The sequence below is a fragment of the Microtus oregoni genome, unplaced genomic scaffold (genome assembly GCF_018167655.1).
Source record: "Microtus oregoni isolate MIOR12 unplaced genomic scaffold, Mior012 000038F_ref0000394, whole genome shotgun sequence".
Lineage (NCBI taxonomy): Eukaryota > Metazoa > Chordata > Mammalia > Rodentia > Cricetidae > Microtus > Microtus oregoni.
This window is the reverse complement of record NW_024543097.1, coordinates 4,173,809-4,199,305: the sequence shown is the minus strand read 5'-3', so window position 1 is coordinate 4,199,305 and position 25,497 is coordinate 4,173,809. Positions and strand designations below refer to the sequence as shown.

Genomic DNA, 25,497 nt, shown 5'->3' with positions numbered 1-25,497 from the left:
AACTCCTAAGGTACCAGGTACACACATGGTACATATACATGCATGCAGGCAAAATATCCCTACCTGTAAAGTAAATACATCTAAAAACAATTTGAAAATAACTTTTAAAATGTATTCAAGGAGTCAGCACAGCCAATAACAGAGCAGTCAAGACAAGCCTACATTGCCATGTGAAAGGCAAATGCCCCAGCACTGACTTGCAAGCATGAATATGATAATTCTCATTTTTCATTCATAATAGTTTGGAGCGTTTCATTGATAACAATGTCCTAAGATGGAGAAGGAAATCCACTAAATCTGTTTGGCTACTCCAGAACCTAAGCGTGAAGAATTTTTTGCATCCCTACTATTTTGGGTCATAAACTAGTACAATTTATTACATGGCGTGGAAGACTTTCATTTGCCATTTTCTTCTACATTAGGATAAATGCTTTATGAGCACAGAGAACACAACTATTCGATGACTACAAGCAACATGTGTTTCACATTGGTGCACAGGTAAAATAACCTACACCTGAACGGAAAAGAACTCACCACAGTTCAGAGCTGTCTGGCCACCCATGCCAAGAATTAGCCCATCAGGCCGCTCCGCTTTGATGACTTCTGTGACAAACTGTGGGGTGATGGGAAGAAAGTAGACCGCATCTGCCTGCTTCAATCCCACCTCGTTGGTCTGTACTGATGCAATGTTTGGGTTCATTAGGACTGTTTTGACATTTTCTTCCTGGAAAAAAAAATGAACAAATTAAGTGTCTTAATTTAAGGTCTTCAGTGGATAGTGGTTGCTACACTCCAATGAAGACTAGTTGGATAGCAAAGCTTTTAGATTATTCTCTGGGCTGGCTGCGGAAATCAAAAGAAAACAAGCATCTGGCCAAATGAAGAAAACATGCTGTAAAATAATGCTAATAAGAAAACCGGCTTCATCAAGATCATCGCCATGAATCCTTTGCCAGGTATGTGGCCAATCAAACTGGAAATCATTTTCAGAGAGGCTGTCTACAGGCTGTTTGCTAAACTTTAGGGATCAATTGATATTAAAAGAATGAAATGCCCCCCCAAAAAAAACTTAAAATGAGTAAACATGATATGTAATTAGAAACAACTTAAATATTTCATATTTATGTGAATGAAATATATTTAATAGAGGCAAAATATATGATTCCCTTTCTATGTCTTGTCTGAGGACAGCACTGGGTGCACCTTTAGAATGCAGTATTTTGTTCTTGCCAGAATCACTAAGATACACCTGCTGATAGCCACTTTCTCTAGTTTTTAAACCTGCTTGTAATACTTTTAAGAAAGCATTATACTACATATGTGTGTGTATATATATGTATGTGTACATATGTACACATGTGTGTGTGGTTGTGTGTGTGGGTGTGTGTGGGTGTGTGTAGAAAACAGAAATTACCACATGGCAATAAATTAAAATACAAACCTGCATCTATGTGCATGCATGCGTGTGTGTGCTCATGTGCAAGAATATATGATTTGCAATATTAACTCATTCCTTACATCTGGAGAGAGTTCTTCTAAAATGATCTTCACGTACTAAGAATAATGATTTTCCAAATCAAGATGAGAATGAACCTTAGTGAAATAAAGTATGAAATATGGCCAGATAGTCCATATTGTTTAACAAACTATTGTGTAGATTTCAATTTCTTCTAAAAAAAAATCAACAAAATATTCAGATGAAAGTCTAAAACTCATCCTTGAAAACCAAATTCTTCCTCTAAGGAAGCTCTGAATTAAAGATAAACACAGTTTATGCTATTTTAAATTGCATGTAGTATAATATTTGTTAATATATAAACTAATCCCAAAAGAGAGATGTCCATTTCTGGATTGAAGAAACCAAGATTCAATGAGGTTTTAAATGGGTTACTAAAGGACACATAGCTGACACTAGACTCTTTCTACACAAGACATTCAGATGCACTTTCTCTGTCTTCAGTGTGAGTTGTCAGTCAATATTTTAAGAAGCTATCCAGAATAAGAGTAATATTATTAACAATACATAAAGTTAAGCAAATATGTTTTGGATATAAGTAATAATTGAAATAATTGAATCTAAATTGTAAATATACCATTAGCAAAGGTATGAAAAAAAGCTTATTCCTCAGGTACCAACAAACTTCAGAATATTGAACATGTTAAAATGTAGCAAATAAAACAACTTTTATGAATTTTGCAGAAGTCATGCATACATGCTAATCGTTTTTAAATTGATTAAAAATCCATGCTGATTTTATTTAATTTTGCATGAATTTTTTCTTATTCTTTCCATAATATATGTATTACCACATCATTGTTTTAGTTTGAGTTTATATATTAATCTCATAATTAATCCTGCTATTTTCTAATTCCTAATCTTCAGCTGCAAGTTAACATAAAGCATGTTAAATTAAATCTTTGAAGAACTATATATCTTTGCAAAGTTCCCAAAGACCATGAAAATGTCTACTACTTAATGGTATTCTAAATCCTAAATGTACTAACACTGTGTTGTAACCAAGCTAAACCATTGAAAAAACAAGATCTTCTGAGTAAATTGGGAGCATGGGGACCTAGGGAGAGGGTTGAGGGGGAGGGGAGAGGCAGGGAGGGGAGCAGAAAAAAATGTAGAGCTCAACAAAAATCAATTAAAAAAAAGAAAACCTTCTAATCAATAAGAATCTTAATATAATGTAATGAATCAATATTTTTAAATATGTAAAAAATAATAATGTATGCACAGTAAGGTCATCTGTGAATAAATAAGAAGAAACAAGATGAGAGGGAAGGGGAGAGGAAAGGAGGGGAGGAGAGATGGGAAGAAGAATCAGGGATTGGGTTGTATTAAGGCTCTATTCAACAGACATTTACTGGGGTAATCTTGGGCCACAGGAAAACTTTAGCCAGCTGTTTTCCGATGTTTCCTGTCCCTCTGACATCCCTGTGCTTCTCAGTACGAGCCGGGTCTTTGGTGAATGGACTTTACACTACAGTGCCTGAGGCAGGGTCACGGAGCCAGTGCTAACACTACCTCTGGATGCCCTGATGATCACCAAGCTGTGGAGCTTGTTGGAAAGAGGATTAAAGAGAGAGCAACTTGTCTCAGCAGTGGAACATCTTAACCACACAAGATAACTTCTCTAAAGGTTGATTTGCTTTAATTACAGTGGCAACCTGGATGAATCGAAAACACAAGTTTCTATTTCCCAACTTAAGTATTATTAAATAATCTTTCCCACTTGAAAATATAGCTGTATCATCCAGTTTTGCAAGTCAGAAATAAAGGGATAGGATTCCCTACTGACTGGTGATAGATAATTTCTTATGCTTGAACAAATGTGTTGGTACCCTTGCTCACCCAGCTAGGAGTTCATTCCACTACAGAAATGCTTGAAGCATCTAGCCCAGGGTGTGTAGGAGCCTAGAGCCCAGATTCCTTCTGACACATCAAACACAAGTATACTTACCAACTCCCTGTAGAAACAAGATAAACGTTCAGGTTTTCAGTGTAAAAAGACAATAATGTAAATAAATTCCCCTGCTTCACTTGGCTGAGTGCACATTTGAAGGGGTTAAAATCTTTGGTGTTGACCAAACTCTTACTATAGAATTCTAATGATAGCTAAGGAAAATAACTATAGTGACTTTGAAAAGAAACCTCATAAATCTCAACTACAAACGACTAATTGGACTCATTAAGGAGCGTGTACCAAGCCTGGGAAAGCTCGTGCTCTCTCACCTTCATGGCTTTTACAGCCTGAGATCCTGAGTAATCAAATTCTCCGGCCTGACCAATGGACAGACCTCCTGATCCTAGGATGAGGACTTTGGAAACCTACAAACAATAAGAAAGAGACATTACTATCATTTCCAAGGAATGAAAATAAGGCATCCGCCAGAGAGTAGTCAAGCTCTGTTGCCTGAGTTTATACAGTCATTTCCAAGACACAAAGATTAACAATTGAAATATAATCTAATTTCACTGCCCTTTCCTAAGTTCCTGAGCAATTTCTTGACTTAAGCAAAAAAATTGAAAGAAGCTGATATTTGGTTTAAGAATATGCAAAAAACAAGTGCATTTACTCTACAGAAAATATTTGCATGTAAATGTACCTGCATCTATCTCTACACATATTTTCAAAGTACAATGCATTCTTCTAAAATTTGTATAATGCAAAAGAACTAGAGATAATCTTTATCATATAATATAAAATCTTAAATATATAATGACTTAGGTCTTATACATATTAATTTTAAGGCACTTGCCTTTAGAGGTAAATAATAAAATTTTGTTTACTACACTAAATGATGATTCATCTCATTTTTTAGGAAATGAATTCTATCAGTTTCAGTGATTCAGTAAATAGTAAATATCTCAGGGTTACAATAGACTATGGTTTGGGACGGGTAACGGGAAAATACCAAATTATAAATCAAAAGTAATACTATTTTTATTAAGCTTTTATAATAAGTAGTCTAGTAGAAAGAAATTTTATAAGACAGTATTGTAGGTGAAAATTTCTTATTCTGTGCCATTTGACCAAGTGTGAGTATCTCTGTGCAGTAATTACCATCTGTTGCACAAGAGGTTCTCCCGATGAGGCCTAAGAAATGCACTAATGTATGGCTATAAAAGTAAATCACTAGGAAAATGTATAATACTATGTCCATTTAGCAGGATAATAATAGTAGGACTTCCCCTAGGCCCTGTCATTTGTCTAGACAGAGGTTCTATGCAGAAAGTGGGAGACTGGAAACATATATATATATATATATATATGAATAAAACATATGTACATATATTTACATATACATGTATGTGTGTATATATATCCAGCACATTCCTCCCACGGTTCTGAGATCATTATGAAGAGGGGCAGAAAGATTGTAGAAGCCAGAGGGACTGAGTGACTGTAATGAACAGTGCTTCATAAACACATTAGGGAAATTGCATATATGAACACATGATGTTGGTGACAATATACAGAAAACCTGTGTAAGCTCAGGAGACACAAAAGTTCAGAACAGAGGGAGGAAGTGGATAGAGCCCCACCTTTAGCAGAACAGCTACTGGGAATCAGTTTCTGGGAAGAGAGCTAATTTACTTTGAAGAGACTATACCTTTACAAAGGACAACCACACATACAAGAACAACAATGGGTAGTACAAATTGCTCTTGGTAGGTTTAAGAAAAAAAAAGAGAACACGAAGTTGGGTGGGTGGGGAAGGATGATGGATCTAATAGAAGTTGGGGAAGGTGTGTCATTATGAACAAAATGCATTATGGAATTCTCAAGGAATTAATACAAATATTTTTAAATAAATGTTTAATGTAAATTATAATGACTTCCCAAGAGCAGATAATTAAAACATATAATGTTGGCATTCATTTTTCATCGATATTCATGTAAATTCTATCATTTTCCTTTTTAAAAATAAGTCATCACATATTAGAGAAAGTACGTGATACATAAACCAAAATGGAGTCTCTGCATCTACTGACCTCAACTCGGGATGCAACCAGCGCTGGCTTTGGCAGAACTGAGGTGATGGTGGTGCCTTTTCCCTTCTTTATCAGTGAGAAAAAGGAGTCAAACAGGTACTACAAAAGAAAAATCACAGCTAGTTGGACACTTCTAAACTCACAAGGCCTCCAAGCACACTTCTGGTGCTCAGTTAAGAAAAAGCTTCAGAAAGAGAAATTTGTTTGTTTTTACTATAATTTGCTGCATGAATATTAGGAGTTTTGCTACTTAGTGGTTTACTCATATTAAATTAAGACAAATAAATACACCAGAGAAGACTAAAAAAGAGTCAACTAGACAAGGGCTCCATTAAACTAGACACACATTCCATTAAAAAAAATACAAATCACGCCTATAATCTTTGGGAGCCTTCTGGGCTCTGTTCACCTCAAGTCCTTTAAGATGAGACATTTTCTACAGACAATAAACACACCCCATGCTGCCTTTTGAGAATAACAAGATTTTAGTCCTTTAATTGTATATCATTTGTATGACTCAAACTCTAGCTGAACAAAACTTAAAGCTAGAACACTCACACTTCAAAGTCAGAAATAATATTCTCTCATTTCTGTCGGCTCTTAAAAAATGACCCCTTAAGATTATTCTTAAACTTTCCCAGTGAGCTTACTCCTGCTGCTTCATTAGACATGATAAATGTCAACAAGAGTACTTGTTTTGCGATTTGGCAGGATGGAAAAATAAAACACTAAGTCATGGTGCAATGATTGCATATACTGAGCACATCTGAAGTTCTAGCATAGTCTAAGAGTTAAATGTTAAATTAAAGAAAAAATCTTAGCAAGCATTATGTGAAGACAGTAACTAGTGATTTGTTTTCCCAGGTTCATCATGAATTAATTAAAACATACAGGCTTTGACTCTCTGAACAGATACATCCAAGTGAGAGAAATGCAAAAAAATAAAAATAAATAAATAAAATGCCATGCACATATCTAAGAAGCCACTCTGAGATGAAAGAGTAGGAATTTCATTAGGAAACTCATGTCCTCCTCCTCCTTTTGCCTGGGCATCTTTTCTGGAGGCTCTGATGACAGGGATGGACAAAGTGCTCCAGGAGGCTCCTGGGCGCAGGAAGAGGGAACTCACTCCAGACACACAGGCTATTCTGGGAGTTGTTGTAAGCTTAATTTGGAAAGATGTACTTGAATACCGAACCAAAAGCTCTCATTAAATAATAGAAAAACTATCCAGGTTAGAAACAGACTGCTCTAAGCATTCCTGTGGGTCCCTTTTGTAAAAATCATGTGAGTCATGTGACCACACGGGCTGCCTCTTTCCTTCCCAGCCCCTTTCCTTGCCCTGCTGCTGTTTATTCTTCTTCTGTGGCTACACAACCAGTTGCCATGGGGATTTTTTTAACTCACAGATGGGGGATTAAAATTTCATTTCAGTTATGAGATGGAAAGAGCAAGAGGGAATTCATTTGCATAGCACAACAATTGTAAATTTCAGAGCTAAATATATTAGAATGATAATGCATTTAAGTAAAAATAGCATCATAGCATTGCTTTGAGTTTCTTAAGGGCTTTCCCACTTTAAATTTAAGAAAAGATTAAAATTTACTTCATGATCTTCATGGGGGAATTTAATACAAAATGCATGAAACCAAGATGCAATCCTTGAGAATATTGTGCACCAATTATTTTGGCTTCTTGAGTCTTCACCCACAAACATCTCTGATTTTTTTTTTCAAGCATATAGCAGACATCGTCTGGCTGGCATACCTCAGTGTCTGTTGGCCCTGGGCTGACCTCTGGGTGGAACTGCACACCAAAGAAGGGTTTGCTCTCATGCATAATCCCCTAAAGGAATGAGAAACAGGGAGACATTCCTTCTGAGACAACAAATGTCAAGTATGGCAATGTATTATTCAGTAGATAATAAAGTTCAAATAGGAAACCAAGTTAATGCTTAATAAAGTTCTGGAAAATTCCCAGTGTTATTAAGTAACATGGTTGGAGACATTAAGGATTCACCCAACTGTTTAAGGAAGAATAGAAAACAGCCCAGCAAAGAGGAAGCTGGATGAGGGTTCCATAATATAATAAAATCAAAAAAATTTGGTCCAGAACATTTGGGGTTGGACCTTCTGGAGTCTCTTCAAAATAAAATAAAATTCTCGGGTCCAACTCTTAAATTAATTCCCCAAAGGTCTTAAAAGCTGCTGCAGTACTGAGACTTGAGGACACGCCAAGGACTGGATCCAAACAGATCCAACCAACCCCTAGTGGTGGTGAGTGTATAGATGGATCCTGAAGGAGGATAGAAGAGCTGGGTCTGAAAAAGTCAACTATTAAGAAAGTAAGCGAATTGCATTTGTGAAGTGACAGACCAGCTGAGTAGGTCATCCCACGGATTAGAGCACTTGGTCTACAAGTAAGAAGGACCTGAGTTTGAATTCCTATCAACCATGTCAATGCATGTGCTTTAACCCGCAGCATTAAGGGGTGGAGCTAGGTGGTTCCTGAGAACTTGCTGGACAGACACATCAAAATGGTCCAGTTTAGTGAGTGGCCCTGTCACAGTGTGAAGAACAGTACAAGAAGATACTGGGTAACCTGCTCCAGGCTCCGTGTGCACATACAGGTGCACACAACTGCACAGTTGCATGCAACACACACACACACACACACACACACTAAACATGAAAAGGAGAATACATAACATACAAGAAAAGCCCTTATCTTCTCACGAACAATAGAGCAGCTCTGTTGAGAGTCCCTACCTCGTTTGTTTGATCGTTGACGTTCACAAAGAGCGGTTTCCAGCCAGCAGGGAGGGTGTTGTCCAGAGCGTAGCCATGGTTCTGAGCGGTAATGAAGGCCTGTCTGTTGGTGATGTTCAGAACAGGCTGATTCTGTCCTCTGGAGAGAGATGGAGAGGGAAAAAAAGAGAGAGAAAAGGAAAGTGAAGGGAATGCATATGTTACTCGTGAAGCCAAACTCAGGCCTTTTGACTGCTTTAGTGAAAATTGCCTTGTAAAAAGAGTCACAGATTATTAATCCGAAGCATTTCAGCCTCAGAAACAAAAACTCAATTCAGGCAGCTTTTCTGAGTCTTAAGCACAGGTCTATTGAACTTTCATAATCAGTTTTAGAAAGCACTCATAACGAAGAGAAATTGCATACTGACTTCGCACAAATACAGATAAGCAACTCGTTTTGAAGGAGCTCCCGTCATTTTCAAGCCAGAAGAGAACTCTCTGATTAACAAAGAGACCAGTCCTCAGATCAGACTTTCTGAGCTCTGCTTTGTGCAGAGGGAGGGAGGAAGGCAGCAGCGTTGGGGGTAAAGAAGTGAAACTGAGTCACTAATGTGTTCTTAAGTCATTCTCGTTCTTCACAATGTTACCAATGTTCTGAAACGAAGCTTCAAATTGGAACAGTTTCCTTTGGAATACCTTCTGATCGAGTATTATAACGTCGGTTCATGCCAAGAGAAGGAAAATAACCTTAAACTATAGCAAAGTTATCGTTGAGAAGGCTGCCTCTGAGAAATGTAATAAAAATGGAATCAGGCGGTCAGACAACTGTGAACTATGTAATAGGATGACTGGCGTTTGCTCTGCAGAAACGCTATGTAAATTCTCTAAGCCTTTGGTGTTTGGTTGCCTGCATACTTCAGAGGTATCCTGGCTGCAATCTCATAACTGCCTTACCTATTCGCCATGGACATCTTGTAGGATTTGGCCCCAGCAGCCAGTCCTGTTATTATGTTTCCCGTACTGATTCCAAACAAAGGCTCTTTGCGGTCACTCTCCAAAATCTGTATCAGGGAAGATCATCAAGCAAGTAAGACAGATAGGGAAAAATACTGTCTCTGAATTCTTTCAGCCAGAGCATCCCCCATTCCTCATAAACAACGTGGAGGAAGTAGGAAAGGAATTGCTAGTTAGAATGTAGAGAGAGGCACACAATTGATGGATCTTAGAATCCATTAAGATGTTCTTGCCTTTCAGATTAAACAAAACATAACAATGTTTAAAAAACTTGAAGGTCTTATGGGCTCTGCACCAAGCTAATGAGCCTGGGTTGCCAGATTTCAATCATGAGGGCTGTTAGAGGTGAAGATTAGACTCCATCCAGCCATTGTTAATGGAGGAAACATGGCAAGGTTCCTCTGTTCCAAAGTAAAGCAATGCTTCTAAGAGTCCTCACTGGTTTCTCTCTGAAATAACTATGCTAAAATTGCCTCCCAAGTACTAATGTAAGTCCTAAAACTACATGAATGAATGAAACCAAACCTGTTTGGACTGCAGAGCAGATGCCCTTCCCTCCCAGGCAGCAGCCCTCAAACCCCAGGCTCACAGCACCTTCTTCACATTTTGAATTAGTGGTTGTGCAAGAGCTGGATTCCCAGGTCCCCCGGCAATCAGAAGTCCATCATACTCCATCTGCGTGAAGTCATGATTCCAAGGAACCAAATGCACTTCGGCACCTCGCTGGAAAAGAAACACAAGAAAGATGAACCAAATGTTTGCTTTGGTCATGTGTGCTTTCGCTCAGTCTTCTTTTGAAGAACTAGCCTCTAAAAGAAATCTTAAAAATAATGTATAGTCAAATAACACTGAATAAAATATGATTTTAGTAGCTTGTTGTGCTTTCTATAACAAAGGTGTACCAATGGTCAATAGGAAGCACTGACCCTTTATCTATGAAAAAGCAAGTGGCACACTCCCTGTACAAGAATGGCTTCAGGCTCTCCCCATGTCAGGAGAGCAAGGTTTTTATTACTTCGGTAGCTGCAGCACAGAATGGCAAACCTACCTCGCCTCTGCAAAGGCATGACCACGTCTCACCCCAAAGGCGTGACCATGTCTCAACCTATCCTTTTCCTTTCTTTTCTGGGAAATTTTAACTTTTCTTCCTAAGGTTTTCTAATCTATTTATATTCTGACAGGGGGAAAATCAAAATATTTATCATAAAAATAAAGAGGAGAGAGAGAGAGAGACTGGGACCCTGAAAGGGAAAACTCCTGCCTTTCTGGCTAATTTATGTAGTGCCAAGAGTTGTAATGCACACTGCTGGAGAAGAAAGTCATCGGCAGCCTTACCCAGCACTGGACCACCTATGCTACAGTGTTGACTGGCTGGCAAGATGTACCCACTGTTGTGATAGTGACATTAAAATTATGGGGGTAACCAACTGCTCTCTGATGGGATATGAAGCCGGTTATACAGGAGGGATTTTTGTGACTGATACTATCTGATCAAAGTTTCATGACTCGGAGAGATCATTGGCCCTAGGGAGTTAATTACTGTTGCTGTTCTGCTAAATAATCATGATTTCAAATATAAATGTTTATACCCATAAACCCGTGCTGCTCTCAAATTTGGTCAGACAAGCTTCTTTTGGCAGTGGGTGGTGGTTGCTGCAGACACTCAGCACTTGTCAAAATGCCAGGTATAAATAACACTTGGTGCTCAGCTTAGGAGGGCCATGTATGGCAACGCCCCCACCGTCTGAGGCTCATGGGTGCTTGCGTGAGAGGGGCAGGCAAACATGGAAGGGACAGTGGATGGAAGGAGAGCTGTGAAATACTGACTTCTGGACAGGGCGGAGTTGGTGAACACCAACTCACAGTAGCTCTGATTACCTCCAGAAGACCAGCACAAGAACAAACCAGTCAACATTCCAATTGAATAAGTAGATGGACATACCTAAGGACAGAAAGACACTCACATGTGCATAATCACTACTAATTGGACTGGAGGGGTTACTAACAACAAAAACGTAACAAAATAAAAAAAGAAATGAAGCAGAATGGGAAAACAAGAGTTAGTTGGAAGAAGGCAGCAGATGGTGAATCCAATTAGCATACACTGTATAAATCTATAGAACTTTCCAAGAGTAAAAACATTACTTAAAAAGGAAAGATCATAGACAAAGAGAAATGGAGAGTATGGAGTATAAAGAAAATTCCAGCAAAAAAAAATCTAATTATTTTGTACCTTTGAAAGTTTCCCTCGCATTCCCAAGATGAGAATTTGAAGGTTTATTTGGAAGGTTTTTCCAATAGACATAAATGGCATGGAGAAATGACACCACAAGACACCCCAATACAGTATACAACAGTAACCACAGTGAACAATCAACAGAGTCTGAGATCCTTGAGGAACCTGGAGCCAGCATTGAGAATTTAGATATGACCCATGCCTGGGGCAAAGGATCTTTACACTGACTCTGGTCAATGTTGTGGAGAGTTCTAGGGAAAGTTCTATTATTTCCTGTTTACAAATGGACTCTGCCCAACTAGAGAGCCCCTTAGTCAAAGAAACCTATAACTCTTGCAGCTAGAAAGTGGGCAGTGTAAATTAGTATGGCAAATATAGGAGTGGAATATGAAAAGATCCTTTGTCTATCTGCTACTAAAAGATTCATGAAGAATTTCTCTAATAAGATGAATAATTTGAAATCATAATCTGAATAGTGCTGATAGTCTCTAACGATGAGAAGATGAAGATGAATTGAAGAATCCCCCTGTATCCACACTAATTTGACGTTCTGCAAGTATGTGAAAGTGTAAGCATGTATGTTTGTGGAGGTGAGGGGTGAATACGTGTGTGCATGAGAGAAAGAGACAGACAGAGACACAGAGAAACTGGAAGTGGGAAGGTTATGAGGAAAAACTCTAGCAAAATAATACTTGATAACAACACTGATATAATGTGGTTAAATTGTCCTTAAGGATTTTTAAGGTTCAAGTTTAATTAGTTTTCTAAGAGTTTAGGTTAGTTCCTAAGAGCGCTATGGCAGTCTTAACAATTACAGGACATAATCCTACAAACATACAGTGCATAATAAATAAGACAATGGGGATGTTCTATTGGGATCTCACCAAGGCCAGCTGGCCTAGGTCTGAAAAAGCATGGGATAAATCCGGACTAGCTGAACATAGCGGACAATGAGGAATACTGAGAATTCAAGAACAATTGCAGTGGGTTTTTGATCCTACTGCACGTACTGGCTTTGTGGGAGCCTAGGCAGTTTGAATGCTCACCTTACGAGACCTGGATAGAGGTGGGCAGTCCTTGGGCTTCCCACAGGTCAGGGAACCCTGATTGCTCTTCGAGCAGATGAGGGGGGGGGACTTGATCGGGGAGGGGGAGGGGAATGGGAAGCGGTTGTGGGGACGAGGCAGAAATCCTTAATAAATAAATAAATTTAAAAAATAAAAAAAAATAAATAAATAAATATAGACTGAGGGAGGCACTGTCAGACCCACCATGGCTTTCTTCCATTTCCAACTCTCCAAGTGAGTGTGGGCTGCCTCAGAATACCTGATGAGGACAGTCAAGATGCTTTCAGTGAGGTAACCCAGACTCGGAAGAAAAGCATGTGTTCTCTCTCCTGTATGGATCCTAATGCCTCGTGTGAGTGTGTGTGTGTGTGTGTGTGTGTGTGTGTGTGTGTGTGTGTGCTTTTTTATTGGAATGAGAGTGGGCAGAGGTCACAAAACTTTCTAGAAAGAGTCCAATGAGGAAGGAAAAGGAGGCTCTCAAGAGGGGACTATGAAGAGAATTATAGCATACTACAAAATTAAAAGAGTGATATCAGCATTGGAAATGAACACGTGAGGGGGAACAAGTAGAAGGAAGGAACAGCCCAAGCTAAGCATGTACCATGATGCCATAAGAAAGCCTCATTCTTCCTTTGCTACTAAGAGGATAAAATGAGTAAGTTAAAATAATAACAAACAAATGATAAAAGTCACTTTTCCATGGGTTTTGGTTCTTGGGGATTTTTCAAAGTCATAGTTTTCTATATCCTTAATTTGAACAGGGACATATGTGTCATTTTGTGGATCAAAGGCAGCAAGAAAAGTGGAGATTCCTGACATTCTGAAGCGAGCCTTCTAAACAAAGGGCACAAACAATTCTCAGCTCTACAAACCGTAGCTTCTGGAGGGGGCCAATCACTTACCTTAACAAGCAGGCGGATGACATTGTTTTTTATCCCACAGTCCACAGCTACCACTTTGGTGGGGTTTCCTTTGCCAAACACCTTGACATCCTGCCATTTAAAAAAAAAAAAAAAAAAAAAAACAGACATTGAGAGGAGATTCCCAGTGTAAGTACCAGGCCCAGGCCATAAATTCACTGAGTGTGTTTTGTACTTAGATGTGTAACAGATTGATTGCTAACTGCTAGGGAGTGACTGGCAGTTAAAAATCAATTGTAAGAAAAGCACAGCAAATATCACAGACTGTATCTTTTCGATGAGAAAAAGAAGTGCTTTGCTGTTTTACATAAACTATTCATTATGGTGCTAAGAAAGATCTTTAAGAAGTTGGCTGCTTCCATAGTTAACCACCATCCTCGTGTTTTGCCTCATTAGCAATAAAAGTCTCAAATATTGTTGCCTGATTCAGCGTGAGGCAGATGAGGTAATGGATACATCATGCCTTAAACGCCACTTGATCATCAAATTGCAGTGCAGATCAGATCCAATTGCATTAAGTCACTGCATATTAGGCTTACGGAGAGGCTGGATGGGTAAAATCAATACGAGAGTCATAAGAATTCCTCAGCTAGTATAGACCACCTGCTCCCTTTAGATTACCAGACAGTCGTTTGCATTTAAATGGTAGATTTCATATGAAAGATCTCAGAGCATATCATAATCATTATCTACATCTTAAGAACTGCTTGGAGGCAGATCGATTTTCACAGGCATTTGCCCAAGAAGCAATTCTCCAGTCAAAGAAACAAAAGGAACAAAAGAGAAAGCAAGAAGCCTAGAGCCTTGGTGGCCACACTCGTCCTGGCTTTAAGAGTTAGCTAGACTACTCTGAATTTAGAATGACTCCACGTCTTGACAAAGGTATCGGGTGAATGATGCAACCTGAATGTTTGAAAGAACATTTGCTTTAACCGAGATGTCTACCTCTCCACAAAGTCAATATATAGCATATATTCATAATTCTTAAAGTGTGTTTGAGTAAACCATATGAAAAGGATGTTGGCCATTTACTTTCTCCTTCTGTGGCTATTCGGGAGAGAAAACACTGCATCTAGGGAATTATTACTGAACTGATCATTAATGACACAGGCAAAGTCTCTTGTCAACTAATTTATAAAAGTACTGATTTATTCTTAACCTGGAACTCCTGCTATAAAGTAAAACCATGTTACCAGCTAGTTGTAGCTATATCAAATTGCAATAATATGACAAGGAATTAAATGACCAACATTTCCAAGGCATATAGTCAAACGAAACTCACAAAATTTATATAACTTCCTGATATACATACACATTTATCACAGATGTCACAACATTATTCAATTATAAAGGCATTAACAGGACCATCTGTTGTCACTAAGATTTTTGTCCTTTATTTGGCATGGATAAAAATATAGAACTGTTGAGATGACTCAGTAAATAAAGCACTTGCTGCAGAGAAACCTAAAGATCAGAATTCATAATCTGCACCCCCACATAAAGGAGAGAGTCAAAAACAAACTCGGCAAAGTTGTCTTCTGACCTACACACACACACACACACACACACACACACACACACAGATGATAGATGATGATCACATATGATAGATGGATGGACAGAGAGAGAGAGGGAGAGAGATGTTAGGTGGATGGATGGATAGATAAATAGATGGTAGATAGATGGATGGATGGTTGTATAGGTAGATAGACAGATGGATAATAAATAGATGGATATGCTCATTTCTGCTGTTCTCTACCTAAACCCATTTTACACTAACTCATCTAGCTATTCTCCTTGGAAGGTGCACCAGCCCAGCCACTCGGGGGAACAAAACCCACAGATTCTGAAACCCCTTTTCTAAAACCATGTGATATTTTCATAGACCTTGCACACTTAAAGTGAGCCCTGACTTACAGTAACTAATAAAAGGTAAATTTCATGTCAATAGTCATTTCACTGAGCTGTATTGTTAGGAAAATGGCAAGAAAGAAAGGAGGTACACATTTATATTATATATCACAATTTCCAGTAGTTTTGATTCATATTTAGTTAGATACCCAAATATGGAGCCTGCATATAGAGAGGGCCAATCGCATATGCTTTCTATATCAAACGGAGGAAGCTATATAATACATCACAAACACCTGTATGTGTGAATTTGCCTTAGGATCCTGAAAATGAATGTATCGTAGAGTGTTTTTTAACCGACCACAGAATTTTTAAGGTAAATTTCTCCAGGTCAGTGTTGCTGACATTCGGAAAATCCCATGATTTTATTTTCAAGTTCCTTGATTCTTTGTCCACCTACCCTTTGCTCCAAAAAATGCTGAATGAATTTCCCATAACTTTCAGTAAAGCTCTGCATCCAATGATGCTTTAATACATGAAACTCTCTGGATCTAGTTGGCATCCACTCATCACCTGCCAAAAGTATCATTCAAATAATTGATTCCTTTGCTTCTACCTATCAACCTATGTATAACTCATTAGACACACCTAGCTGCTGCAAGTCTCTGCCTCTCAAACACATGCCACCCTTTCTGCCTGAAACAGCTTGATTCTGTTTATCTATCTCTAACACCTGGCTCTTTGTGTCTGCCTTCACACGTCCACCCAGCCTTCTGTGATCCACCTGTCTCATTGCGGTGATGCATCATGAATGGTTTTTGTGACCTGTAAGCATGCCAAGGACAGCTTTACCACAGGATTCTGTACATGCCAACTGACGTGTTTGCTTCTCCTACCAGACTCTTATGATCTCCAAGGTCAGAGAGAGATCACACAAGATCCATTCACAGCTTCATTAAAAGACATAAATCAAGACCAAGAGGCATGGCTCTAAAGAGTTCTCTACCTTCTTATAAACAAACGCTTGGTTACTTAGACATCATTTTGAGCATTAGTTCTTTAGCTCAAATATTCACAATAAATTTGACCCCACCTAAGAATCTAAGCAATAGTGTAGAGGGCGCCTTAACTGGCCTTCCCCTGTAGGCCAGATTGAGGACTACCTTATAGAACCCTTATCCAGAAACTGATGGAAACAGATCCAGAGATCCACAGCTAAGCCCTGGGCCAAGCTCCTGGAGTACAATCGAAGGGAGGAAAGATTGATAATATGAGCAAAGGAGCCAAGACCACGATGGGGAAACCCACAGAATCAGCTGACCCAAGCCAGTGGGAGCTCACTGACTCTGGATTGACAACTCCGGAACCTGCATAGGTCTGAACTAAGTCCCCTGAAGGCAGGTGACAACAGTGGCCTTGGGCAGTGTATGGGGTCACTGGCAGGGGGAACAGGATCTAATCCTACTGCATAAACTGACTTTGTGGAACCCATTCTCTATGGAGAGAGACCTTGCTCAACACTGGTATGTTGCTGGGGGAGGGGGCTTGATCCTGTCTCAACAAGATGAGGGGACAGACTTAGTTGACTTCCTAGAGGAGGCCTTATCCTCTCTGAAGAGAGGATGGGGGTAGGTGGGGGTAGCAGGAAGAGAGAAGGGAGGAATGACTGAAATTGGTTTGCAAAAATTAATTAATTAGTTAAAAAAGAAATATTTTCCCTGCACAAAATGACCCTAGACTTTTATTATCTCTCTCTCTCTCTCTCTCTCTCTCTCTCTCTCTCTCTCTCTTTCTCTCTCTCTCTGGTTTTTCTGTGTAACAGCCCTGGATGTCCTGGAATTTATTCTGTAGACAAGGCTGACCTCGAACTCACAGAGATCAACCTGCCTCTGCCTCCCAAGTGTTGGGGATAAAGGCGTGCATGAGCATGCCTGGCTATTATTTTGTCTAATTCCTATAATGTTCCCTCGTTTACCTTTTAGGGTGTTAGCTTTCTATCCTACTCAGTATTATATCTTCTGTACCTTCTCTATTTGCTGTGATCTAAAGCCCTAAACTAGAGAACTAGTGAAAGACAAGAGGAAAGCTAAAATCATAGGGAAAAGCTTCTAAATGGTGGCTTGAGATGTTCAAGAATGTCTGTAAGAAAGGCTTCTGACTTTACAACAAAGATTTGATGGCATATATATCAGCTGCTGTGGGGCCACTTTCCCCTTTCAGATCAGGTGCTTATGGGAGATGAAAGATAAAGATTTTAATGTTATAAAACTAGTAGGCTTAAAGTGGATAAAACAAAACAAAAAAGTAAGAAGAAAATTTTCTCACCTTGGTTGAAACCTCAGCAATCAAATTCTGTTTATTGGGATCCACAAAATCCACGGACTGGCCATCGAATTCAATCTTCCCAAGCATGGTGCCCTAGTGAATTAAAAAGCAGATGCAGTGGGAAGGAATGCGTTATGCTGAAAGCAGAAGCCCACAGAGACTATGGACAGCTGTTGTCATTTAGATGTCTTCATAGCTTAGAACCATCAGCAGGTCTTCATTCTCTCAAATAGGAATAACACAAAGTAGTTGGCAGCTGCTTTTCAGGAAATACTCAAGGAAATCCAATTAATGTTTTTTCTTGTGGAGTGGAGGAGGGTGAACAGGTACATGTGTGTTCACATAAGTATGTGCTTGTGAGCATATGCAAATGGAAGGTGTACAGATACATGTGTGCTCACAAGAACATGCAAATGGAGACTAGATGTCAACCGAGGTGTCATTCCTCGAGTGCTGTCTGCCCTGACAGCAGGTCTTTCATTGGCCTGCAGCTGCTGACAACACCAGGCTCGCTGGTCCTTCAGCCATAGGGGCCTGCGCATCTCTGCTTCCCTGGCATTACAATGACAAGAATGCTTCACCGTGGACAGGATTTTCTGTACATGGGTGAGACTCGAGCTCTGTTCCTCAAAGTTTCAAGGGAAGCATTTTATCAACTGAGGTGTCGTCCCAGTCCTATGAGAAGCTGTTTGAGAGCTGAGGCCATTAAAGTTAAGTTCAGCAGAATTCAGGTCAACAGATTCCAAACTAGGTAGACTAATCAGAAACCCAGGGACCCTAGTTCCTTGGGCCTAAAACTATTACACAGCAGAAGCAGACAAAACAATCTGTTCGGAAAGAAAAGATGACATCTAAAAACTACCAAGAAATAAAAAGAACTTATTATATAATTTGATAGCAAATTTGAACCTCAAAAAAGGTGAAAATGCAATTTGATATGTCAGAAATTTCTAGAAGTCACAATAAAAGCACATCATCATGTTAGACACATCAGTATGTAGGTGTTCCTGATTGCATGATCTTTAAGGAATGCTCAACCCTCTATGACATTTTCACAATCAGTCTTGCTAGATTGGACATGGCAATGTTATCTTGCTTTTATCAGCTCCATATTGAGATGTACTTGTTTGTTAGGAAGTCTGCTTAGAGGTGTCTAGGAAATGACATGCTGTATCTACTTATCGGCGTTCCCCTACAATATCATTGCACTGAAGGAAACAAAAGGTTTATTTCCCTCTTAACTGATTTTTTTAGAGAAGTCATTGTGTGAACACAGGTTGAAAATTCCAGCACGCTGTGGAATGCTCTATGGATTTTAGTGCCGTTGTGAAAGCCAGGGTGCTAAAACCAAAGCCTAGGAAAATAACCCAAAACCCCCTTTAACTTTCAAACTGAAGTATGTGGTGATTTCTGCCTACCTTTTAGATCCAAGTACACGTTTCTATACTTATACACACCCTAAATCCTGAAACCTGTTGTCTCCTAATGCTATGTGAAATGCAATTTGAGTTTTCAAACTATGAGTGATGGAAGTGAAAGTTATAACTCATATTTTTAGTATGAGTCAATATCAGCCATAAGCACATGTAACCTATAATGCTGCTACGTGCCCTATACTATTCAACCAGATTTTTTCCAAATCAAAGTCCCTATAATAAAAAGTAGAGTTCATGTGAGCCCAGCACACCGGTAACACAGAAGACGCAGTGTGGTCTTGGAAAGAGTTTTCACAGTCATCAGGCCTGGCGATCTTCTCTCCAGCCTGCCAATTCTGCAGCCTGAATTGCATTCTGATTTCCTTCTGGTCTGGTCCTAGATGCTACATTTCTGTTTACAAGTTCCACACACTGTTAGACTAGGAAAACACAAGAATCCGCTTGGAATACAGAATCTCACTAAAGCCTCTTCCCAGGAAACCCACTGGAGGGATAACACAGTGAGAAGCAGAGCCGGCGGCAGCATGAGCTCTTCCTGCCTTCCGCCTGGTCAGAGCTGCCGCCCCTCTCTACATTCAATACCACTCCTCTTCCCCGTTTACAGCGGCTGTGCCAATACACTTGCCCTGGCTACCCTTGCGGTGCTGGCTCTAGGAGCCTCCTTGAATACTAAAATCCACCGTGCTCAGATGCATCATAGAAAATGAATCTGACTTTAAATCAAGTCTAGGTCACTTACAGTAGTTAATACAATGCAGGCATTATGTGAAGAGGCAGGACGCTGTATTTTTAGGGGAAATGATAAAATATAAGAAATTTTAAAAGCAATTTTTAATCATTTGTACAAAACCTACAGATGCAGAGACCTGACTGTATTCTAACAATGAATTTGCAACCGATTTTCTGAGAGGACCTGTGTTGGTGTAGACTACCAAACTGTCTTGTTTTCTTTTGAATGTGTTAACATTTGGTGAGAAAGTATAGGTGCATTGGGGGAATTTGGTGAACACTGATGAGGGAATGTGTCTCTCTGCTCTGGGTTATGGATATGTATGCAGGAAAGGAACAGGAAGAAAAGGCAGGTGGTGATGGCACAATAGCATTCTCAAACGGGAGCCAGATGTAGCCGTCAAGCAGGGCAGCTGGCAAAACCTTGCCTGTGTCTCTTTGCCTATTAATCCAATCTTAGGAAGGACTCTCTAACTGAGGTAACCCACACTCGTGACAGAAAACTTGCTAATTTCATATACAACTCTTCCTGGAGAGCTGAGTAAACAATGACACCAATATTACATCGTTTCCGGTTTGTGTTCTCCAGCGTGGAGGACTCTGGTTTGGTCAAACTGTTACACACTCTGTAAACACTTTTTCTGTTCCACCAGAGGCTTGTCATGTGAGCAGAATTACAATGCCTTGCCTTGTTGTCATAATCAACACATAGTAGGCAGTCAATAAATCCTGAGCAGGTAAGTGGATCTCAGGGGCACCCAGGATTCAGTCCTGGAAACCACATCAGAAGAGTGAAGGACAGTGACATAGAAATGACAAGAGGGGGCTGGCCAGGTTTCCTCCTCTGCACATCAGTGAGTCCTTCATGCACTGGGGGAATTGAGAAGAGGCACGCATTCAGCTAAAGATGATGATCATACCTTATCCCGAATTATTTTAGTCAGCATTCTTGTGTCCACTCCATAAATTGCAGGGACCTGTGAGGAGAAAAGCCGGTGACAGTGAAATGAGAGGCGATTAGAGCCAGCATATTGTTTTCACGTTGTGCTCTTAGCCCTATCTATCTTCCCGAGCAGTAAACAATTCTCCCACCCTTCTCTTCCCTGACCCAGGGTGACGGTCTTGTCAGTTCGAGGGAAATTGCTGCTCCACTTGAGCACAGGACTCCTACTGCCCGCAATTGTCCTCAGAATTTCTGCACATCAAGCCCTTGCAACGGCTTTGGTGCTTAACCTCGGATATTAAATAGGTTACAGTCTACACAAAGAGCCATTTTGAAATAATGAGGCATGTGTGCATGCATATATATTGTTTAAAATATGTGTATAATTTTTTGTTAGGTACAATATACATTTTTTTAAAATCTGTGTTTTAAAGAGTCAAATCAGTGAACTTTATAAGAAAGAATTATGCCAACCAATATGTCTTGAGTCAAAATTTTCTGATACACAGTGGGTACTCAACACAATTTTTCTTAAGGTTTGTGTTGTATAGTTACATTTTTCTAATAATTGTCCATCCTATTTATTAGTTAGTCAACACATCCTTTGGTTTTCTTTTCATTTTTTATTAGATCGGATAAAGACAGCCATGGTCTTCATATATTGAAAGCACACTCTAACAATGTTGAAACTAAAATGATTAATTTTAACATAAAGAAAATTGAATGTGTTAGCTAACCCAAAGAGTATGTGTGTGCATGTGTGGGTGAGGGGTAGACGAAGAGAAGGAGACATAAAGAAGGAATAGAGACAGAGGCAGAGAACAAGGAGAAAAAAAAGAAGAGAGGTATAAAAAGAGGAGGCAAAGAGACAGACAGACAGACAGACAGACAGACAGACAAGGAGAGGCAGACAGAGGAACACAGAGGGGGAGACTGAGAGCTAAATAACCATACAGAAACTAGCTATCTTCCAAATCAAGATAAAGATTTAATGGCTGAGAATAAATCAGTGGGGACCCAGGACACAACAGAAGTGCCTTCTTGTCTTATAAATTTTTAGGAACTAAGACCTAGGAATTCAGGATCAATATTTTTGTTTTTAATTTTTACTTTGTCACACAGGGGTAACACTGATTCCCAATAGGTGAACCCTCATTGGAGAATCAGAATTTCCTTGGCATAGCATTCTACCAGGTACAGGATCAGCAGCAGTTGAACAAAGTCAGCTGCAGTAGCAGAGAAGATGAAACTAGACATCAAAGGTCTGTCCGTTGAAGAATCCCTAACACTCAGGGTGAATTCTCTGATAAGGTATTAGCATTTAAACTATGGAAAGAATGCAAGGTTTAACAGTTTTTCCATATAACTTTAAGTGAAATTATATCCAATTAGTTCATCATAATGTTTCAAACTCAAAATACTTGGTGAGAATCTATTTATACTGGTAAGAATTAAAGATGACGGAAAATATTGGATGGAATGATTATACACCTTACACATACAGCTCATAGTTATAGTAGACCTTGTGCTAGAACCCAGAATGGGGGACTAAACTACAGATGAAATTGGAGGGTGACTAATATTGCTCAAGAGAATGGAAATTTCTAAAATGTTCCTTGTTGCATTTTCTAAATGATTAACACTGCTACAACTGTGTCGGCACCACCTAGTGGATAAACTGAAAAATGCAGCTCTGTGTATTCAGAGCCTGAGTTCTGGAGAAATTGCACAATATACAAGATTGTGGTTGTTGTTGTTGTTGTTGATGATGATGATGTTGTTGTTGTAAACCCCAAAGTTGCACAAACATCTTCATCCTCTTTATTTAAAGTAGTTTTGGACCTCCCAGGTTTCCCCCTAAACCCAGTAACCAGTCACCAGAGAAATGAAACTTATCCAAGGTCTCACCTTCTCCTCCTGTAGCCATTGCCCCAGACTCTTGGTAGCCAGCCAATGGTTATAGTCATTACTGTAATTCAGCACCAGCAGGCCTGCCACCTAGAAAGACGGACAGACACTTTGAAAGGGGATTGATTCACCAGACATGCACTTCCTGCGACTCACCTTAAAGGTTAAGTTTGTACTTTTTAATGTATTTTTAGCCATTGATAAAGAGTCTTAAAACTCTGAAGACATGATGTAAGAAAAGGCTATCAACACTTTTATTTAAGTTTATTTTTTTTTCTTAACAGTCCTTTGGGAAAGCAGGTTTGCCTTCCAGGGAAATCCCCAAAGGAAGGGACTGTCTCTTCCAGACACAATGTGCCTTTCAACTATTTAGCTTATCAATAATATAGTTTGCAATTAGTTATTTAATGTGCATAATAGATAAGGTAACCTTCTTAATATACATGCAAAAAAGAACAAGGAAACAGAAATATGAGACCCACGCTGCTCTGAACAGAGCAGTAGAAAGGGAGTGAAGTAACAATGTCAATCTTAAATTGTTTATATGCTCATAATTCAAGATAATATCCAAATATCCTTGACTAGAGAATCTGAATATGCTAATTTTCTAATCACCATATAAATTACCTTTTATTAATACTAAAAATTAAAAGGCAATAAATAATATGCAGTTGATTATCAAACTTTCATCATTATTGTCTCATTAGCTAGACATGCAACAATATTTTATGTGCTAAAATAAGTTTCCTCCAATGCATTAAAATCTAAAGTACCCTAATAAATACTTAACAAAAAAATAATAAAACTTTAACTTGTCAAGTTGAAGCGTATCCCCATGTACTTAGGAACAAGGTTGAAATTTGGATTTATTACATAGTTTTGGAAGAGAAACTTTGCCTTTCTTATATCCTTAGAAATCAATCAATCAAACATTTCCATATGGAGACTCTTAGCACAACATCACGGGTACTACCTTGATCCCATCAGACTCCATGTATTTGTTAAGTCCAAACTCATCTCGCGCCGTGGTATCAGGGGCACCACCATTCCCGATAATGGGGTTGGCCATGGTGAGGATCTGCCCCTTGTAGGCAGGGTCAGTAAGTGCTTCCGGGTATCTAGGAAGAGGTGGCAGAGCGTATCAGGCATACAAGTGCCAAACCAGTATGTACAGTAAGAACGTTTTCTTAGTCTCTGAACCATTGAATCAGAAGACTATGAGGTTAAACTCCTAAAATCTGAGAAATTTCCCGAGGATGCCAAATTTTATCCATGATATGCCTAATATGAGCAGAAAAGCTGACTCTGATGCAAGGGCAATTTTCATGTTTTTTATTCTTTCACTTAAAAATTTTTGAATTTCTTTAATAATGCTTTTTGGGATTTTTTTTTTACTTAGTTTGGTTATGTTTTTGGTTTTTTTTGTTTTGTTTTGTTTTGTTTTGAGACAAGGTTTCTCTTTGTAATAGCCCTAGCTAGCTGACCTTGAACTCACTGAGATCCACCTGCCTCTGCCTCCCAAGTGCTAGGGTTAAAGGCATGGACTACCACAGTCTGGCAAATATTTTAATTTTTTATACATTGTTGCCAATTTAATTTTCGCAGATATTTTAAAGGCTTCCACAGCCTACTAGACATTGAGAAAAAAACTGATACTTGCTGTCAAAGACTAAAAGTTTCTCAAACTTATTAACCATTAAAAAGCTGGAGATAATTTTTCAATGTGCATTAGGATATTGAAGAATAACCCATTGTGACAGTGATAGCCATAGAGATTAGAACACAGTAAAGAAACAAACTAAGGCATCAATGCACAAGAAAGAATAACTCAAGAATATTGATTTTAAAATCATTTAGAATTGGAATAAAGCTTACAAATTTGATAGCTATTATAAACTTGGAAAAATATCACTCACCTACAGCATTACTGACTCAAAAATTAAGATGCTTAATAACTATTTTAAAGTACTGAAAATGGAATTTGGAAGGAATGCAGAATTTTAAAGTGTGTGTGTGTAAAATATTATGTGGGGATGGGGACATTTTCCCATAAATACTAGGAACTAGCAACACTTATTCCATGCACTTGAAGATGCTTTCTTTTTTCCTGTCCCCTTACATTTTGTCTTCCTGCAGACTGAGAACAAATCTCGCTTGTGGATTACTACAGCAAGTGTGAGTTTAGGTGCTGATCAGGACGGAATCGACAACCTTGAAACCAATCCAATACAGCTCAGATAGCAGTAAACATAAATTTCTCAACCCCTTCCAAGCTAAGTCCTACCAGAACTAACTTTGTCAACAGAACACTTTGTCTTCCCGTTCCACCTTCCCCGGAGAGATGCACGGACTCAAGCGTCCATCAGCTTGTTTCTCAGATGCCCCTCACCTGTCAGCAACTAATAAATTTTTAACCAAGGCTTATACACAATATAAACGCATTTCTTGAAGATGAAAAAAACTTAATTATAACCATGTTACTGAAAGAGACAGACAGTAGATGAGATCTACATATCTCAAAAAAACATAAGTTCTGTGGACTAATCCAACACATGAATATCTCTTCTACACCAAGAAAAAGGCTTTGAATTAATTTTATCTTCCTTGGCTTCTTTCTTTAAGGGACCTGGCCTTTTCCTTAAATACAGGCTCGTGGTACTCTCTAGTGAGTTCATAAATGTAGCACGCGCCAGAGAGCTACAGTGTTGAAAGCAAATTAATCCATCAGGTCCTGTTTGACTTTTGTGATGTGACAAGATTTATTACCCGTAATCTATCTCCAAGAAGAAAACTCTAGTGCCCTCCATCATTCTGATCT

General features: G+C 39.0%; 1 protein-coding gene across 1 annotated transcript in view; it reads right to left on the bottom strand.

The window, feature by feature from the left end:
• Positions 1 to 25,497, bottom strand: part of Cps1 (carbamoyl-phosphate synthase 1) — a 110,437-nt gene that overhangs the window by 67,933 nt on the left and 17,007 nt on the right. The window contains exons 3-14 of the mRNA XM_041631850.1: positions 23,653 to 23,797; positions 22,680 to 22,769; positions 20,749 to 20,805; positions 17,664 to 17,756; positions 13,470 to 13,559; positions 9,859 to 9,987; positions 9,205 to 9,311; positions 8,272 to 8,410; positions 7,271 to 7,348; positions 5,504 to 5,602; positions 3,740 to 3,835; positions 535 to 724 (exon numbers count right to left, since the gene is read on the bottom strand). Of these exons, the coding sequence (XP_041487784.1) occupies positions 535 to 724; positions 3,740 to 3,835; positions 5,504 to 5,602; positions 7,271 to 7,348; positions 8,272 to 8,410; positions 9,205 to 9,311; positions 9,859 to 9,987; positions 13,470 to 13,559; positions 17,664 to 17,756; positions 20,749 to 20,805; positions 22,680 to 22,769; positions 23,653 to 23,797 (1,313 nt within the window). The remainder of the gene's footprint in view (positions 1 to 534; positions 725 to 3,739; positions 3,836 to 5,503; positions 5,603 to 7,270; positions 7,349 to 8,271; positions 8,411 to 9,204; positions 9,312 to 9,858; positions 9,988 to 13,469; positions 13,560 to 17,663; positions 17,757 to 20,748; positions 20,806 to 22,679; positions 22,770 to 23,652; positions 23,798 to 25,497) is intronic.